Here is a 20,028-nt window from a genome sequence, read left to right as displayed (position 1 = left end):
AATCAGCCGCCCCGTTTGATCACAGGTTGCATAATTTTCTTTAATTAGGATACACGACGACGTGGCAAAGTATACCAAACTACTTATGGTAATATGAGACTCGACGTTGTTGTAGGTTATGTTGTGTCGGAAATTAAGTATTCTTTTTCGTTTTAGTTACGTGCCTTTTATATAGAAACAGAAGAGCGATTGTACGGAATAATCGAGAGTTTCTTTATGACAAAAGAATGTTAATTCTTTTACCTAGTATATTAACTTTTTTGCTCGTGAATTATTTTCATATTCATTCCAGTTTTGTCTTGTTCAAGATAATTGCAAGACCAGTTTCACTTCTACATAATTATATTGTTTCGTTCGATGTAGAATACTTTAGAAGTTTTCCTAACGTAAAATTATATATTTAGCGTGCAACCTTTAAACTACTGTTGGAAGCTAATACGTTTTAACGATCTAATTTCTTTCTAGAAAAAAAGAAGCTCTCTACCATTTGCTGAAAACCAACATTCGGTCCAACCCATCGATTAATTCTCACGAAAGAATTCCTCGGTCGATTTCAAAAACCGATCTCCGTGTTAGTACCCACTTTCAATAAACGGGTCAGGAGAGGAAGTTTCCATTTGGCACGATTTGGAACACGCGTTCATGTATCTTCTTACTATATTGCACAGGCTGGCAGAGTCGTGTGCGCACGTACACGCTCGTCCTGAACCTCGAAGGCCTCTCGCGAAAAGGTCACGCTAGGGTCAGGTAATGACAGGCCGAACTCTGCAATCACAGAAGCGCGCACGCCACGTGGCTTTGGTACACGCCCCGGCCGACCTCTCCTCCGGCTTATGCTCGGCCGTTTCTTCGGGATCGATGGAAATGTAGACCTGTACGAGTTTGCACACAGCCCTTCGACCACCTATCTCTCACTGAAATAACTCTTTTTTAATTATTGCTTACCCTCCAACGTGACTCTGTTCCTCCACGTTTTAAAGTTTCACCAATTTCACTCGATAGAAAGCTTGCATTTATCAAAGATTCCAATAAAAGAACGTCCATTATTATCTATTTAAGACTTTCGTTCTTAGAATCTATTAGAAACAATCCTCGCATCTTCGTTTCTTATCATCGCGATCAACTACCCTACATAAATAAACTTTCTTTTCAAATTTCAACCTATAGAACATCTTCCAGACCGTTAACTTCCAGAGAGGCATTTAAAATTCTTCGGCTTCACCATCAATTCCCGATCGATTCCATAAACCTCGTCCTTCACACGCTTAGCCATACGTCCATGATACAGGCTATGACATACTGCATAATCTTCGTAGAAAATTAATAACCCGGCACTATGGAGATAAGAATCGGTTCGATCGCATGGAAATCGTGCTTCGATATCCGATCGAGCTGGAGCATAGGATGGAGCTTGAAAGCGGCGACGCGGACGTAGTATGATCCGCAAAATGTCTGGGACACACGTTACCGGAGCCGAAGGTCAGTACCTCCACTGATCGTCATGGGATTAAATGACTGTCTGGTGGGATCGAGCCGAGCCAGAGGCTCGAGCCGCGGCGATAAGAAGGGAAGGCAGCGCTCTTGGTCGCGCCGAGTCATTCTCGTGTAATTATACGTACCGCGAGGCCAATAGGGGGTCTCTGTATCGACAATTAGGGCATTTCGGCTTCCCATTTAACGGCCCCTCGATTTATTCGGCTACACCCGCGGTCGTTCTTCATTATCTTTTTACGATCGTCTGTCGCTCCGCTCGGTTCTCTTCTTGCGTGGAACTCGTGGCGCCCGGGAGGCGTCCAGGTTTCATTAGACCGTGTACCACTCGAGACTTCGTCGATTATTTATCACAGTCACGGTACATTTTCTTGGAAATGTTTGTCACGGAGAACAAACGTATTTTAAGTCTGTGATTTTAATAGGTTTTAACTGGATTTCCGTAGGCGGAAGGCGTTTCCAATTTGTACGATAGGTTCTTGTACAGAGTTTTTGTTTGGCGAGATCTCGATGAGAATTTTGTTCCACTTAGAGTATTTTAGAATTTAGAAAGTTTTAAGCTTGATTCTAGATACCGTCAAAGGTTTCTTCGATATTGATTTTAAAAATATACGTTTAAATCGTGGCCATTTAAAAATCTACATTTTTCTAACGATTACTTGAGGTTTTATTAGCGACAGGTTTATACATATTCAGAACGAGCGTTGGTCGAAATCTGGAAAATATTTCCGACAAGATAGTTGAAGTCTATTACACGTATTTGCGAGTCTAATCTTCGTAGACATAAGTTTGCAATTTATCTTTCATTTAACTGGAAATTTTTTATTATACAGCAAAGGTCTAACATATCCAAGTGAAGTCCACGTTTGATATGCACACGAGAATTATGACAGATATTACAGAAGTTGCCTTACAGGTTTCTTCAATCGTATCAACCAGCGTGAAACTAAGGCACTAATTGCGTATTTAAAATCGAAGTTTGTTAAACAACTTATTAATTTCGCAAGCTACGACACGTAATAGACCTCAACCTGAACCTTAATCAGAACTTCAACGAAGGAGATCGTCAGAATATTTTATACGCTCCGATCATTTTATCTATCCATTTTGCCAATAATTACATACACAAGAACTGTTCGCAGACATCGACGTTATCAAATCACGTATGCGTAATTCATAGAGGCCAGTAATTGCTCGTTACCAAAATTTAATCCTAGCACGAACGAACGTTTCCAATGCTGACAACAATAGAACGTGCCATGCACGATCACGGTATAATTAACCAATCGGAGTTTCTATAAACGAGAAGCAGAGAACGGCGCTCGTCCCCGAAACGGACAGACAATTGTATAATTCATAATCATTGTCTAGATGGTAGAATCAGATAAAACCGTCACGAAAGCGCATTCCTTGCGAGATATATTCGCAGGACGACGAGCTACACCTCGGCTAATTTGCCTGGACGAGGAACGTGCAATTTGTAGTCGGCCCCAACGACCGATTTAGTTTCGTTCTAACGACAATAATTGCGTATGCGTGTTATGGATCGTTTCGCTGGGGGCTCACTGTCCGGTATTAATTTTACACCATTGGCGAAGGGCTGTTAGGATTTCGAACGACTTTGGCGAGACAATCGTGAACGTTTGAAATGTCTGGAATGTTCCAAGATTTGTGGCCATTGTGGAATTTATGATATAAAGATTGATAGAAATATTTTTTTTTTTTTTTTTTAGGACAATTTTAAATAACATTGGTATTTTCCTAAAATTTATTTCGAGATTTGGGAGTACTGTAATGTAAATTTATGGATATTTTTATGAACATAGTTATAGAAATTCTTGCTTTAAACTTTTTATAAATATTAGAAATTCATGAAAATTCAATAGTTGTCGTGTTAAAAAATTGGAATTTTCTTCTGTTAAAGCTAATTAGAACTTATTAATTTCAATTAAATTTGACAAGAAGAAGAGCTGCAGTCAGTTTAGGAAGGAAATAAACAAATTATTAAATTAAAGAAGACGCTTTAAACGCGCTGGAATGTTGCTCTATCCGACATTGTAGAATCTCTTTCGGCGTTCCTGGCAATTATCACGATCCATTGTAATTATATGTACTCGTTCGATATCAATGGGTACCAATCGCGAATGCATTATTCATAACGTTGAAATAACAGAGTGAGTCGACTCTTTTCCACGGGGGGAGAGCTTCCCTCTAACAGGATTCGAATTTTTCTCTTTGCCACGATTAGTTGACTCCTTCGTCTTTATTTGTGAACGTCAACAGCGTTCTAATGCTCGTTCAGTTGCATCTATCTAGAAACTTACGACCGTAATTACTGCTAGGTAATGGTTATTGACTACCGATATTAAAAATTTTATCGGCAGAAGATAAATATAGACCAATTTCGATAACAAGATTATAAAATTACAATTTATGATAATGTACACATAATGGCGTATTAAAAGGAAAGATATATCTATCTTTTAAAAGCTCGTAGAAATTAATAATAATCGATATATCAAATTATACGACGATATAATAAAGTAATATACTTAGACTAATAATTATTTTAAATTAGCAACAATATTAAAATATATTCTTCTCGATTCCTAAATTCGCCTGACTTTTGGTCGATCGAGCAGAAACCGCGGTAGAAAACGCAGGATTCCGTTCTAACGGAGAATTCCCAGACTACGTTACACGGTTTTTGCCGCATTGGTTTACGTAATAGCGCGGAGAAAGCGCCAGAAGCTGCATAAATCGCGACGATCACGAGCATCGATCGTGAACTTCGGGGAAAATCGAATTAATCCGAATTTACGATCTTTACTGGAATTTCTCATCCTCCAAAACATATTTCAAACTATGTTGGATCTTTCAACTCGTCCCGGTATAATTTCGAAACTAACGCAGCACGTTGTTATTTCTTTTGCACTTAACGCTCGAAATTAAACCAATGAAAGTATAATAAGCTTCTCGATTTCTTAGAAAGATCTTGTCACGACACGGTGCATCGTTCGACGTTAGCGTGATTGTTTGAAAAGTGACGAGGAGTGTATGGTGATTAGACGTTCCCATGGTGGCGTCCGTTGCGTGGAACGAATCGCGTTCTCCTCTGTTTCGATTTCTCATGCGGCAGAAGTTACATGAAACGATGATATCGTCGCGGGATCGAGTGTTCCGAGAGTAGCTTCTGAAGTTCTCGATGAGAATGGAACTTGTTGTCGACAGGAACGACGATAGAATCGGCGAGACCCGTATGCTAGATCGTGGTAATTCGACTCGCGAACGTTTTCAGGGAAACGGTACGTTGCTAGGAAGTAGCTTGTCGATTCTACTAAAAAGACAAGATTGAACGCATTGTAGATTTTTATCCGATATATCCTGTACATCTTCTTCGAAACTCGTAACTTGCCGAACAAATATTAAAATTGTTGTTAATCAACGTCACTGATATTTCAAAGATATTTAAGAACCTTAGTTTTACTCGAATAATCCTACGATTAAATAAAAATATTATCAAACGCGAGCAATATTCGGGCATCCTCGTCGTAGAGAAACAACTTCGGTAAATAGAAAAAGTAATCGAGACGCGTTCACCGTCTGATCGAAAAGTCCGTCAGATTTTTACTTCTTCGAGAAAAAAGTCAATCTTCCCTGTGTATACTCTCGTTCTTATGCAAACGCGAGAAATATCCTGGTACGGAACGACAAAATCGAGGGCAAGAGGACGGTCGCAATCGAGAGACGGTCGATTTAAAGCGTGACCAGGAATCTATCGCGCGGACACGGTTTGATGGACAGCCGAGATGGACAGAAATCGAGTAAGAAGCTTACTCGAGACGCTGCTCTAGGCGTTCGTTGGTCGAGAAACAGAAGAGACACGCCTGGTGTGCGAGGACGCGGAACGACGTTACAGGTTCACCATGGAATCTTTGGATTCTGTCACTTGGCATCTTTCCCCTTGGGTATAACCCACCTACTAGATCGCTCCTTTGTCCTAGTATATACTTATTACGTTAACCTAGTGGACAGATGCGTATCAGCTAGTCATCGATCCTTGGTAATCGCTTTGCTCCACTTTGTCCCTCGTTTCGTCATCATCGATAATTACCATAGATCCCTTTACTTGGATACAGTTGCTTCAAGTACAGTTACTTTGCCTCTTTATTCTTTGGGTAGAGTGGATGCTTCCGCGGGTTTAGAAAACTCGAGGTAATTGCGACAGTATCGTATCAATTAAGTAGATGATCATTCAGACGCGTTTTTAACGAACCTCGTGTTCGGTCGTGTCCGTTTTTCCCTCGGTGGCCTGTTTTTTTGCTGATTGAAATTACGCGAATTAAAGGAATTGGAAAATTAACGGTAGTTTGCGGGTAATTTGTTACAAATTGGGTTATTATCGTTAGTCTCTTTAACCTGTTTGCTGATTTTGATTGGTAAATGCGAGTGAGAGGAACACAGTGATCGAAATTTAATATAGCGTTTCGCTGATTCATCGGCAGCCGCGGTTACTATTTTTATAAACATAAAAGCGCAACTATAGAATCTTGGTCTTTCGTTTCTTATTTTATTCGATCATGTCTGGCCCCGTCGAATCAGACGATATTAATATTCTTGTTTTCGTGTTACATCCACGTCCGCAAAAAGACTGGAAAATCGTCGCTGGAGGCCGTGGAACGCGTTCCAGGTGGACGTGGGTCAGATATTCGTGGCAGCTTATCAATATTCATAACGTATGCTCAGCTCGCGTTATACATATCAATCAGCCGTGGCCGATTCGAAAATGAGCCCGGCCAGATCGCCAAGCCGTGTACTCGCGCTTAACGTTGTGATTTAACGTTGACCAAATTCGCTCCTGGAAATTGCTCGCCGACGATTTTAGATAATTCCCATGCGAGGCATTCCCTCGCGGAGGGAGAGATGACTCCATCAGCTTGTAGCAATCTTTTTCGATCGGCCAGCTCTCCTTATTCCTCGACAACGTACGATCGTTTCTTTTTCAACGAAATGCCAGACTATCGACTTTTTTCTTCTTACGAATGAGTCGTACTTTTTTCGAAGATGATAGGTTTTTAAGCTCTTCTTTAGATATATTTTTATTTTCTTTTTCGCTTGATATTACATGTTTACATGGTTTTTTTAAAGGCACCGCAGGTGTATCGAGATAAGATTTAATTAATCGGGTATATTACGTATTCAAAGAGCTGTTATATGTAAAGACGGGCTTGAATAGGTAGATAATTTCTAGAGAGAGAGAGAGAAGATGTAGATAGTTTCTGGGAAGAGTTCAATAAACTAATATCAAAATAGCTGCTTTCTGGTTCAATTTAAATGTAACGTTTATGAGCATACTTGCCGGGATGTGTAAAGACAGTAGCAAGAAATTAAGTGAGAAAACGATGAAATTAAACGTAGTGCTGTCCTGATCATCTATCGAAGAAATAAAATAGGTCGAAGAATTTCTGTTACCTGCTGCTGGGAAGTGAAACTTGAAACACGATTTTAAACGATGCAGCTTGTCCGCGCGATTAGGAAAACGCTAGTTGAATTTTCCTTATCATTACCTTTGTGCCATATAAATTTCTTCTTCTTTGACTTTACAATTCAGAATCCTATTAAAATACAAGCGCACTAAATAAAGAAATATAACTATCTTTCGAGCAGCCCGAAAACGTCTCACGAACTTGACGAAGTTCAACCGCGACCAAATTTGCGCCCAACGCATCAACTTCAATCTTACGAAGTTGCAACACCAGGATTTAACATGAGTGGCCCAGGAAAACGGACACCGTGTACATTCTCTCTCTCTCTCTCTCTCTCTTTTCGGTAGAGGCATTCCTGCACGTCACCGTGTCCGCCCAGTGGCTCCGCCGAATCGCGGGGGACTCCTTATATAATTAACCATTAAATTATAAGTTTGGCTATCGAACCGCCGGCGAAGCTCAGCGCCGGACTAGAAGTAATTACTCGGCCCTGGAGGGGCCCCGGAACGGCAGCGACCTTAGCCGAGATCGTCGTAGAAAAAGAAGAAGGGACGCGAGAAGAAAGAGAGGAAAAAGAACACGTTACAAGGAGAGGTTGAAGAAGAGTGGATAAGTAAGAAAAAGGAAGGATCGTATCGTATAGCGAAGGAGGAAGAGAGAAAGGTGAAAGGGACTAAGGGAAATAAAAAAGAAGAAGGAAAGAAGAAAAAGAAGAAAGGAAAGAAGAGAAAGAAAAGGGAATAAGAGGGGTCGCGACGGCTACCTTACTTCGAGCACGGAATTGCCAGTGCCGCTTCCATCGGCGTAATGATCAGAGGCGGGACTTTTGCCTTTTTAATCGGCATTAATCGCGCCAGGGGCTCTATCCCGAAGGCAATGCTGTATCGTCGTTATGTTCCATGCCGCAACGACCCGACGAGAGCGATCTGCATTAATGCGGATGCCCACCTTTCCGTCCGTGTCCGCGGCTGGATTCTTTCACCGGGATGAAATATCGAGCCAACCCCGGCCTCCGTACCAAAGTTATGAGGATTGCTTATTGGAATGCGCGCGCGCGCCGCAGCCGATGAACCGGACGGTAGCTGCAGGTGCAGGAAGTGAAAACCCGCTCTGCATCTACAAAATGCTTCGATTTGCGAATTGGAGTTGAGTTATGGACTGGGTAATATACTTTTTCTTTCTTCCTCCTCTTCTTCTTTTTGTGCGAAAGGAATGTGGATTTCTGTGATTCGGAGGAAGAGGGTAATTAAGGAACAGGATAGATCTTTTAATTTTATTATTCGAGAATAGCATCGATTAATTTAGATTTGAAATTTAGAGGATTTATTTATTCCACGTTCTGTGTTTTAAACGTTACTTCGATGTTTCATGTAAAGATCATTGTCCCAGGATTACGACGCGAAGATCGTAACAATCAAAATTCTTTCTATTGTTCGAGCCACTTGGAAACTTTATTTTACCAGCCGCTTTCAACGATTTGTCTGTATTTTCATACTTTCGTAAGAAGTAACGTGTTCGCTACCGTCGTGACATCTGCGCGATGGCCCTAATTCATCGTGACAGCCGGGCATCATACACATGTGACAGCCATGGTTTTCAATTTTCTGATCACTTAAATAATTGAAATCTGCTTTGAACATATTGTCAGTTTAACACATTTTGTACGTACGTAGAGTGAAATCGTGCAGCACATTGTGATTTACTACTATAATAAACTGTATCTACACAATAAACCTGAAGCGGTTGGTTCTCCACACGCCACATGGTAGCGAGCATGTTAATATATTTCTGTCAAATCAACTTTCCAACACAAAAGACTATATCTTACATAGAGCAAGTCAAGATCACACGCAACAAGTTAGATATTTCAAAATATATTGCAGCTATTGTTACAAATATTGGTTATCGAACCGTTTGTTTTGAGAATGGCAGCCATTTCTCGAAGAAATTGAGAAAACGAGAAATTTGCATATACTTTAACGTTATCTTTCGATTTATAAACAATTTATAATTGAGATCTTAAAATATTCGTTCGTTACAATGCAATTGAAATTTCTCTAATCGATGAAATTGCATAATCATTTATTTTGCAAGTGGTGTTGTTAGTTCATTTCCTGTAATCTGTACGCTGTCCAACTAGACAAGGTACCAACAATCAGAATCAAATAGATAGCAAATGTAATCCCAACCTTACTGTATCTTACGTAATATCGCATGTACGGATGTGAACGAGTCGTTTAAATGCGAATCAGTAATATACTCGTAAATTATTATTACATTTATTAAATTATTATTATTACGATTAAATTAAAATGCTATAATTAAATGCAATTATTACTACATTTAAGGTATTATTAAATTAATAATAGCTTTGACTTTATATTGGGTCGTAAGTGCAAGCCTGAGATTGAGGAAAAGTATTACATATGGTCGTTATCTTGCTTTCTTTTCTCAATGTATATCCTCGCATCAATATTAGAATCTGACAGTGACACAGATACGTTTACCGCAGTCTAACGCAATAATACTACAATAATTTCAATTTATTTACTTTCAGTCCATTTATTTTTAACAAATCGACAGATACTTATAAAGAAAAATGGATTAAGGCAGAAAAATCATCGATCTCGCGAACAATACTGCGCCAAGTACACGAGACGATGGATCTACATGATCGGAGACAGGATTTTTTCGAATGGTTTCAGATCGTTCTTGCAGCGGTTCGGTCGGGCGGTTCTCATCGCGTCTCGATGATCAGGAGGACGTGGCGCATTTCGAGGCGTCCTTAAAGGTGGCCACACACGTCGCGATCTCGGTACTCGTTGTCTTCTCTTTCACGTGGACGGTGCCGCAGTGGCCATCAGGGGTTAAACCAAAGGCTGAGCTTTGTCACCATTGCCGATCTTCGACCGTGTCTCTCGTACTTACAGCCATCTAAACCAACGGCTAATCCCAATTTAATGTCGCGCTTCACCCTCCCTTTTCCTCGCCATCTCATCGTGTCACGTTTTTCTCTTTCTACCAAGCGATCGCTGCGCCTCCGTGTACCTCGTTTATCTCTCGAGCCAGCTCGTGAAGAGAGCTCTTCTCCTAATGGTTCTCGAAATATCGTTACATCGGTTTAGAATGTTCCTCGGCTGCAGAGAAGAGCGGAGTGGAGGGTGTTGTTCAGCGAGGAAATTAATTGGGAACTCGATGAGACTTTGAATTTTGTGTTTGAACGTGCGACATATGGTGGTTTGATTGAGATTTTATCGCTGGATTAATACAGGTACAGGTACATGTCCTCTTTCAAAAGTCTTAGGTCAGTTGTTATATTTATTTGAGAAATTTATAATGGATAGCATGGATAATAATCGTTAAATGATAATGATTAGTTCATATAAAGAAAGTTCTTCCTTCTCGTAAATTATTTGTACAGTTAAGAATTTTCATAAGTTGATTTCTTTCGGAACACACGGCGAAGTATGATTTAATTCGTAATGTGAAGTATTTCAAGACTTTACGTCGAAGTGAATAACGAGTGCTTCTCTTCTTCTTTAACTGTCTTGCGAAAAGAAGTAAATCGGGACAAAAAAAAAAAAAAGAACTCGTAGCATGACCTCTTCTTGCGGCAGATCTTTTATCTTGTCAGCGAGCTATCGACTCTTTCAAAGAATTTCTCAGAATCGTGTCAGGGAACGAATTGATCGATCTACTCTTTTGTGTAATTCTAATTAAAAATTGCAACGTAGGTCGTGCATTCTTTTACACCTACCAGTCCTTGTTACGTAGGATTCATTATACTCTGATCTACATTTTGCATGAATATATTTCACACGAATAAAAAGCAGATTGATTAATACGGTAAAAAATGGTCGCAAAGCGAAAAACATGGAATACAAAGATCAAAGTGATATAAATTGAAAAGAAGAAGTTCTTGTTCCGTTGAAACGAATTTCGTTCAGACGCAGGAATTTAGTTCTTCGCGGGAATTCCTTCGGGAAATCGTTCGATAATTAGGTCAAATTGCAAACACTCGGAAATTTCTTAGATTCGTAACAACAGGATACATTCTGCGTGCCAAGGGAAGAACGTCGTTCCACGGAATTTCCCAACATGATGGACATTCTTCCTGCCACTGGCATTCTTCATGAAACTGTTAAATTTGAATCGAAGAAACCATGTTGGAAAATTCCCTGCGTTTATATCGCATCGATAGTCGGAGAATCTGAATGTTTTTTCCTCCTGTTTGAATTACGTGAAAAGAATTCGTCCTAGAATTCGTAATTTGTCAGCTCGATTTGCACCATCTGCGATCTTTTGTGATTATTGCGAATTTCTAGCATACCTGTATCCAGCGGCAGATGTTAAACTGACTCGTGAAAAATAATAATTGAAAGTTATAGAATTGAACTTCATAAGAATTCCAATAAGTATTATTTGTCTGAAAAGTGTAGAAAAATAAATTTTCTTTAACCGAAGAAAGCTATAACAACGTATCAATCTTTCACAATTTTCTGTAATACGAGATTTCTACGATTTTAATTAACCAAAATTTCTCTTTCTCTGTTGCAGGTAAGAAAATTATCCACGCCATACCGCAATGCCTTCTCTGGTCCCAAGGTATGAATTAAAAGTTAATTTCTGGCCACCTACAAAGACTCGTAACGTTCAAAAGATGAATCCGTTCTGATAAATTACGATGAAAGCAGCGCGTATATTTAGTATACAAACGTGGGAGGATAGCGTATGCATGTTTGACACTGACAAAAATAAATTCAGTGAAAGCTAGATCTCTAATGGTCGCGATGATAGAGGGTGTTAGCAAATCGTGAAATTAACTCTTCTTGTAGCGTTAATGACGGTTGATGTCGACTAATGTTGAATAGCGATCTTATCAAGAATAACGTAATTATCATGTTGCTCGAGGACCTCCGTTTAATGACGAAGCACCTTCGTTTTACACTCTCGTAATTTACTGACAATTTTCATTCGTTATTTCGTCGATTCGAACGCTGTGTATATCTTGTTCATAGTTTTCTTAGTTAACACTGTGTTACGTCACAGCATGCCTTTATAGCGCCCAAAAGATTATGAAAAGTCAGATAATAATTCACTATGAGATAAAAGAAATAATAATCTTTCTAAATAATAAAAATCTTCACGAGTGTCTCACCTTCGCTGGAAAGATGACAGTATAAGGAAAAGTGTCACGATGATTGATAAACGACTGTGCACATTCCCGTTATCGCGCGATGTTCAACGACGTATAGGCCTAAAAGATGATCTTGCCGGATCGTTTATATCGATTCCTGGTACATAGCCAGATATTTTGCACACGGTGAATCTAATGCACGAACGACACGTTATCACCAACGTGCACGGAATCGACGCCGGCCTTAATTATGTGCATTAGCGCGATCATCATTCTCGTTATTATGGCGTACAGAACGCTGCGGCATGTTGTAGCACACGGCTTCAAGGAAGATCGTCATTAATATACTACTAACCAGACAGCCTTGTAGCACCGTGCATTTTCAACAATGACTGCGATAAATCAATCGACCGGTGATATTTGTTTTAATTGAGGAATTTATTATCGCGTTAGTTGCAACAGGTACAAAGAATGTTCCTTCGAGGAGATGTGAAATTTCATTGAGAAAAACTGTATAGTTCTTTTGGAGCAATTTTAATGAACTTTTGAAAGCTCAATGAAAGTTTACAAACATATTTACATTCGCTAAGTTCGACAGTAATTGCATTTGTTAATTACAAACACATTTACACTTGTTAAGTGTAATTTGTATATTTTTACAATAGAATATACGAATACGTACTATCTGTGTATTATTATGCCATTTCTATTCAGTGTGATAGTATTCAGTAAATTGTTTTTACCTTCCTTACTATTCGTTTCAAAGAGAAACACAAATGAGTTTTGAACTGTGAATTATCTACGTAAATATTACATAAATAATATAAACGACATATTGAAAATATCAATTCAATTGTAATAGTTGCTTAATACTATTATAGTACTATTCATTGAATAATATTAAATAATTGTTATAATAACTGAAAACTTCTAGTATCGATGAACAAACGACCTGTTTCTGTAATATAAAAATTTTTCACTTTATGTATTACAAGTTTTATTCAAACCGATACACTTATTTGCAAAGAACTTTTCTTTATTTGTTCGCACAAGAACTTATTATGTGGGAACGTTATCTAAAAAAGTTCCACGGTCTGCGTTTTAAATAGAACTTATTAAGATGTTCCATAACTCTTTCGATGCCCGATTATTAACATTCAATCGCGAATCTTTAGCGTTTTAACGTCTTCATTCTGTTGAAAGCAAGATTATCAAGAAGCGAAGCAATGAAATCAAGATAATCATCCAGCAAATCGACATTATAACGTTGGAAACGAAATGAACACAAGGCATTCTCTCATATAATCGAGATAAATGTCACGTTCACGCTGACAGCTCTTACTTTCCTTGATTCTCACGGGTCCATACGCATCGTTTCGATTTTAATACCAAGTTTCGTGTCCAATAAAGGAGAAAGGGAGCCGTATATAATTGATGAACAAAAACGTTTTTGCGCGATACACGTCGAGACTCAAGAAATCGAGACATTACGTTGCCTCATCGAAAGCCAGTGGTCCCAATAAAATCTGTCGGGCCGATATAATTAACCATAAATCGTTTCATCGATCGATACAATCGGCAGATACATCGGCCCCCATGTACACCGCTCTTCTCTCAATTCCGTGTTTCGTGTAACTTGGTATTCTCGGTTAATATAATTCCTCGATAAGCGTGGCTTCCATAAAATACTCATTTCAGCTCTTTCCATACAAATTCCGGTCATTAAGGTGAAACGTTTACGTAGCTTGATCGATTAACGAATTACAATTAACGAATATTTTATCAAATTTCGAACGTTGATTCTCTAAATTTTACTTGTAGTAATCCAAATATTCGTCGACGTTCGATGCTATCGTACAATGAACATTTTCTCTCTATCAACTCCATTTTTAACAGCAACCTGTCGAAGCCACTGGCAAAACCAACCCACAGTAATACAATCCGCTTCTTTGTCTTAATTACCTGCATCGAAACATCTCGCTCGTTTCATTCCTTCCTTCTTGCTCGTCTCTCCCTCTTTCTTCTTCCTCGCTGGCCCCTTCTTTGTTCTTTCGGTTGCACGGGGTTACAGCGTGTCGCTCGGAGCCGAAGTTGTAAATTCGCCCCGCGGTTCGGTTGCGTGCCCTTTATAGGCAAGGGCTCTTAAGGGGCCACGTCCGAGTTTTAAGGTCCGTAGGACCGGTGGATCGCGGACATGATTGCATTTGCATTATACACGCCGCGGCGCGCACGCAGATTTATCTGCCCCTGGGGTTTATTTATCTGGAGTTATGGCAAACACTGACCGGCCTGAAGCCGGCCAATAACGTATGGTAATGGGAGGGCTTCGATTGACTTTTTTACCCTCAGCTGTCTCTCTCTTTTCTCCAACTAACCATCATTCTCCGTCTTCGCCAATACCTCACACTTTCTCTATTCATCTCGCTCACTTGTTACACTCTCCTTCTCCTCGTTCCTACACTTCCTCCTTTTCGTCTCTGTACGCCTATCATTCATTTCACTCTTCATCCTCCTCTTACTTCCACTTTCCTCTTCTAATACCGCCTGTAACTCCGTCTAGTTCTCTCCGTGTTGCTTTCTCCGTCTTACACGATCCTTCTCTTTCCGATAGTTCCCTCTCTGTTCGCTAGCCAGTGCTTTTATTGGGCCCGCGGCCTATCATAACACGAACGATCGGTGAACCTTCGACCCTTGCTCGATCCTCCTATTTCGTTCCTTGCTTCGTCCTCTCGCTCTGTCTCCAGGGCTTTCTTTGTCTTTCTCCCACTGTCGGCGTGGTTTTTCCTATTCCTCTCCCTTCGCCGTTCATCGACGCGCGTTTTCTACCAGCCTCGCCGCCCCTCGGGCCCCGCTTCGTTCGACGAACATTTGTACGCGATTCTTTCACCGTGCATCCTTTTAATGGATGCACGCTGCTTGTTCGGCGAATGTATATGGGTACGCTAGCTTCACCGAGTCGGCTGAATAAAATTTGTTCGCAGGATATACGGATTAGGCTGGATGCAGATGAGGGATGCGACGTTGCTGCAGGCTTGAAGAGCACGCGTTGGTATAAAACGTAAAATGATTTAACGTGACATCGTTACAGTTTCGTGTCGATAAAGCTACGCAATTTTGATAAAGTGTTGGCGATACAAGGCGTAAGATAGCGCACCGTTAGAAATATAAACGCAGTGAATCGTACGACGTCATACGCGTAGAATCACAACGTCGTAACGTCTTTTTGTTCGTTTAGAATTTAATGGCGAGGTTTCTTTAGCGGTCGGATCGTAAGTAGAATGTGACGTCGCGTGTCAGACAGGCAACTATTTGTACTAGCGTTTCTTGGACGCGAGTATTATGAAGTTGAACCGTTTATAAGCTGTCGTTGTTATATTTATACCGCTTTCTTCTGGAAATACAATAAGAATGTTAGCTCGTGATTGTTTAGTAACCGCAATGTATTAATTCTTTGCCTTGAGACATACCTATTTTATAACTAATCAATGCTTTTAACTTTCACGACACGTGGCTATCATTAATAACGGAATGTCATTTACAGTCCAATATTAAATCTATCAGCAGCCATAAACGTGTCAGAAAACTATATAAACACCAGATGCCGATGGTATTAATAAATATCCAGCGGATAAATACGAGTGCAAATAAACTTTCTTCTAATGCATACAAATCGAATTGGAAGAGTAATTGAAAGGTACCAAAACGAGTAGCATTAGCATAACGCTACCATTACTAATACTAACAGCGGCCCATATTAGTTTCGCATCATTCTCATTGAATGGTATACAACGACCAATATAAACTCGATTTTCTCCATCTTCCTCGTGACCTCGATGTCAAGCATCTCGACACGACATCTTCAATAACGTTAATAAAATACTCAGGCGCCTAATTACGATCATCTAAATCGAAGCCCAGCATCTTTATACTCGAACTCTCGATGCCTCGCAACAGGCAATCCACGGCTGAGGCCAGAGATAAATTGGCTAGATCGCTCGGTTGCAACTATAATTCTGGTTGAAATCCTAGACGCACGCAAAGTGCACGCAACGCGCACGGCAATAATAACGCCGTTAAAACGGCCAATTACTCTAACAGCAGTTTTTCCGAGCGTTGCTTGCTGAATTACGCAGCGCCTCTCTCCTTTTCTGTTCCACGAAGGAAAGCTTTTCTCGTACGGTTCCATCGTAACCTTCTTCAACGCGGATTAGATCTATGAGAAAGCCACGGTACGGAGGCAGAAACATCGATTCCGCAGTTAAACAACGAGAAAGAACCGTCTTCTTCTACGTTCCACGGTTTAGGAATGCACCATAAAACGAGCCAGACCCCTCGAAAGTGGCCACTTTAGTTTAAAGCATGGGTTCTGACCTGGGCAAGTTATGTGGTTGCGGGTCTCTGTACTGAATGTAAAAGTACAGGGGAACTGTCTCGAAAGAAAATCTTTTTCACGGCTTGCAACGGACAATGTAAGATTTCCTTTTACTTTTGACCAATGACGATGTGAAACGTATTTTTAAAGAATTCTCCGCTCATTTATTTAAATTCCTCGTACATAGCTGAATCTGCTATAATCTGACGTAATAATTCGTTAAAGAGAAAAGGAACGCTTGCGTTATTTTACGCGAAATATCAGCCGGTTTTGTCTTTGATTATTACACGAATCTCGATAATTGCAGCTCTTACTATACTCGTCGCAAAGATAATTCACAATGTCATTATCTCAGCGGTCTCTGCTCAAGTGTCATACGCGTCTTATGATGCGGCTGCAGCAAACGCCGAGGCGCAGCATAGACTTTATTACTGGCGAAATGGGCGAATCGCTCGCAAAAAGGGCAGCTGTCTCATTAGCGGTGTTGTACGAGCTGGTTGATATTGCTTGTAGCTTCTCGAGTACGCTGACGCGTCGCTGTCACCTTGCTCCACAGACACCTTTTGCCATATACTCCTCTCTTAATCCGGCGAAGTCTATCGTGTCAGCACGGCGAAGGAGAAATCGCCGTGATTCGCTAGTAGTTTTCTTTTCGCACAGAACGGCTCCAGGTACAGAGACCTGGGTAGATCATTTATCTACCGACTTACGTATTTCTTTCTACGTAAACATCGTGCAGCTGTGATTTTTCAAATTTTCCAAAAATCATAGCTCACACCTTTGAAAATTTCCACTTCGCCATCGCATTCAAACTTTATTCCAATCAACGAGCTGATATACATTTTGCGATCTTTCCAATGTTAACGCCATATTTCTTGGCTTCGTGAAATTCCAAATTTCCAAACAGCGCCTTGAGCAAACCGTAGAACGCCATTCGTCGACTACCAAATCGCGTTTATCGCAACGCGGCAAGACTCGATCTAACGCGAACCGATTGGACAGTTAATATCTCACTCCAGTAGCTTGGCGGTTTGCATGTCCCGTGCACACGGCGTATTGGAAAGGTGCCTTTATACATACATCCATTCCTCGCGAGACTCGCGTGATGTATGAACGTATGTGGGAGCGGCCGTTACGTCATCTTCGTGTGCAACCGAGCAATTCTGCCGTTCCACAGCATCCTCAGCACGTGAATTCGCGTAAAATCGATATCGAAAGATTAAGGTTCTTTGGGCGAGTCGAAAATCGTAAAACGAAGAAACGGTACGATTCGCAGTGAAGTATTTGCGCGGAAACGTTAGCTTGTGCGGAGAAAACATTTGAAAATTTCCTCTTTGGCAACTTCTTATTTCAGATGTTCTAGCACGAGTGCATTTATCTTCTTTAAGGGTCATGAAACATTTCTGATCGTTAAAGGAAGCATTTTCTTGGTAGTACGATCGTTCAGACGCTTTTTATAGCCGGAATTACCCTTTGGTAGGAACAGGAGTAACCAGATCCCCTGCACGATTAATAATAAACCGTGGTAGCATAGAAATCAGAATCGCGACGAGTGACGGGCGCTGTTAGTTAGAGGGGAATGCAATTTGTAAGAGATACACGGCGAGAACTCGTAAAATTTCAGTCGGACCGCAATATAAATTTCGCGATCGTAAAAGTCGTTTATGCTATCGCGCATACGCCAACACGCGTGCACCTCGCGACGAATAACGAAATCGATTGCGATTCCCAAGCGCAAAAATCGTTAAACCAGAACGTCACGTACAAAACCGCTGTGTTCTACTTGCGCCGCTAGATCTTGTTAGGTAAACACGACTTACGTATTCACCCGTTGATCGCGATCAAAAACTCGGTTCAATTAGGCGCGACCCAGTGTCGATCAAATGAACTTTTCACTCGATTGCACGCCACTGTGAATTACGACGCTGTAAAAGCGTAAAGTGATTTCCGACATCGAAATCTGCTATTAAATTATTAAACTTAATTGGGAGCTGGCTAGAGACGACGTGATATAATGAAGTGGCTGTAAAGCGGCTGATGAAGAAGGGCCATTCTACTTACTGCATAGTAACTTGTTAATTCGAAAGTGTAAAATGATCATCAGCCTTATTTACGCGAAGTATTATTGATCTGTTTATTTCAAAGTGAATTACGCTGCAAGTGGCGCCTTACAGTTTCAATTCAAATTTCTTTAGCTCGATGTTGTTTTAATCTTAATTTGTCCCTGGAAAGATCTACTTATAAATAAAAAAAAAAAAAAAAAAAGGAAAAAAGAAAAAACAGGGAGTAAAAGCTATATAAAGATATGGAAGGAAAATTAACGAAGAATCGAGCGAACAGGAAATTAAACCAGAAATAAAGACGAACAAGTAACTATATAATTTTCGACTAACGTTTCAACGATTTGTCTAATAAGGTATCTTAATTTATTACTCGCAATGTATCACAGAGAGTTGCGAAGGCTTAATCAAACGCGACTACTACTTAACAAGGAAAATGAAATTAGACGCAAAACCATGCTAAATGATAAATGAGGTGAATGTATCATTCTGTCCGGTTGGAATCGCTCGACTGACAAATTTATGTCACTGTCGGGGGTATTTTTCTCCGGTGCACCGCTGCCGGCGTTCCCGTTTGCCCCATGACATTTCTCTTGGCGTGGCGCCCACCACCCACGGTATTAAATGTCACTCTCTGAAAAGGACGTGATCGATGTAACCCCGGTTTTGCGTTTCGCTGGAGGGCCTTCTCGTGAACTTCTTCTGGCTTTATGGGAAACGACGCGTGCACACGATATTAACTGCATCATTTTCGAGTAGAATGGAAACGAACACTACGAAAATACCCTGCAGCCATTCGATGACAACAATTGCGTGGAATATTGAGAATGTAATGGGAACAACGACGTATTGGGAAACGCTTTGATACGTTAACTGAGTTTAGAAAAGCAATGATAAATTAAATGGAAGTTTCTCTTCTTACGTAGAAGCGATTGCAGTTCCTCGGATAATTCTCTTAGGCTTATTTCTGTCATTTAAATTCACTTTACAACGCGAGATCTCTTATGACGTTTCATTGTATTTTTTTCCTTTTTCTTTTTATCTTTTCTTAGGGGAATCATTACCTTTATAAATCGTATGAATTTTATGAATTCAATTGGTAAAAAGGAAATTCGATCGAACAATTTCATTCCTTTAACAGAAGAGGACTGTCGTCAACTGCAAGATTCTTCGATGATCCTCTTCCTCTCGAACGCATACTTCCACGCCACTCATAAAATCCATAAAACTCGACGCTCTGTATAAATCAAATTCCCTCTGAACCGTTGCGCGCATTAAGAACACGTCCGCGAGGGAAGCAGACTAATAATCGTGGTCGGATGACAGCGATGGTGCCAGGTTAATTTGCGTGCAGGCCGTGCAAGCTACCTAATTGGTAGATACAGATTACAGCGAAACCCCTCATTTATCGGTAAACCCGTGGCTTTACGGCTGGTTCGATAAAGAAAGGGCTGGCTGTCGCCGCGAGGTGTCCCCTTCCGC

At 40.5% G+C, this 20,028-nt stretch overlaps 1 protein-coding gene across 5 annotated transcripts in view; it reads left to right on the top strand.

The window, feature by feature from the left end:
- Positions 1–20,028, top strand: part of LOC139991493 (uncharacterized) — a 187,076-nt gene that overhangs the window by 141,707 nt on the left and 25,341 nt on the right. For 3 of the 5 annotated variants that reach the window (XM_072011614.1, XM_072011613.1, XM_072011616.1), the window contains one exon: positions 11,535–11,582. The exons of the other annotated variants lie outside the window; for them this stretch is intronic. In XM_072011614.1, the coding sequence (XP_071867715.1) occupies positions 11,535–11,582 (48 nt within the window). The remainder of the gene's footprint in view (positions 1–11,534; positions 11,583–20,028) is intronic. 5 annotated transcript variants of the gene reach the window in all.

The sequence above is a fragment of the Bombus fervidus genome, chromosome 10, assembly GCF_041682495.2.
Source record: "Bombus fervidus isolate BK054 chromosome 10, iyBomFerv1, whole genome shotgun sequence".
Lineage (NCBI taxonomy): Eukaryota > Metazoa > Arthropoda > Insecta > Hymenoptera > Apidae > Bombus > Bombus fervidus.
Note: the sequence above shows the minus strand (reverse complement) of the source record. Positions and strands in the feature narration are given on the sequence as shown.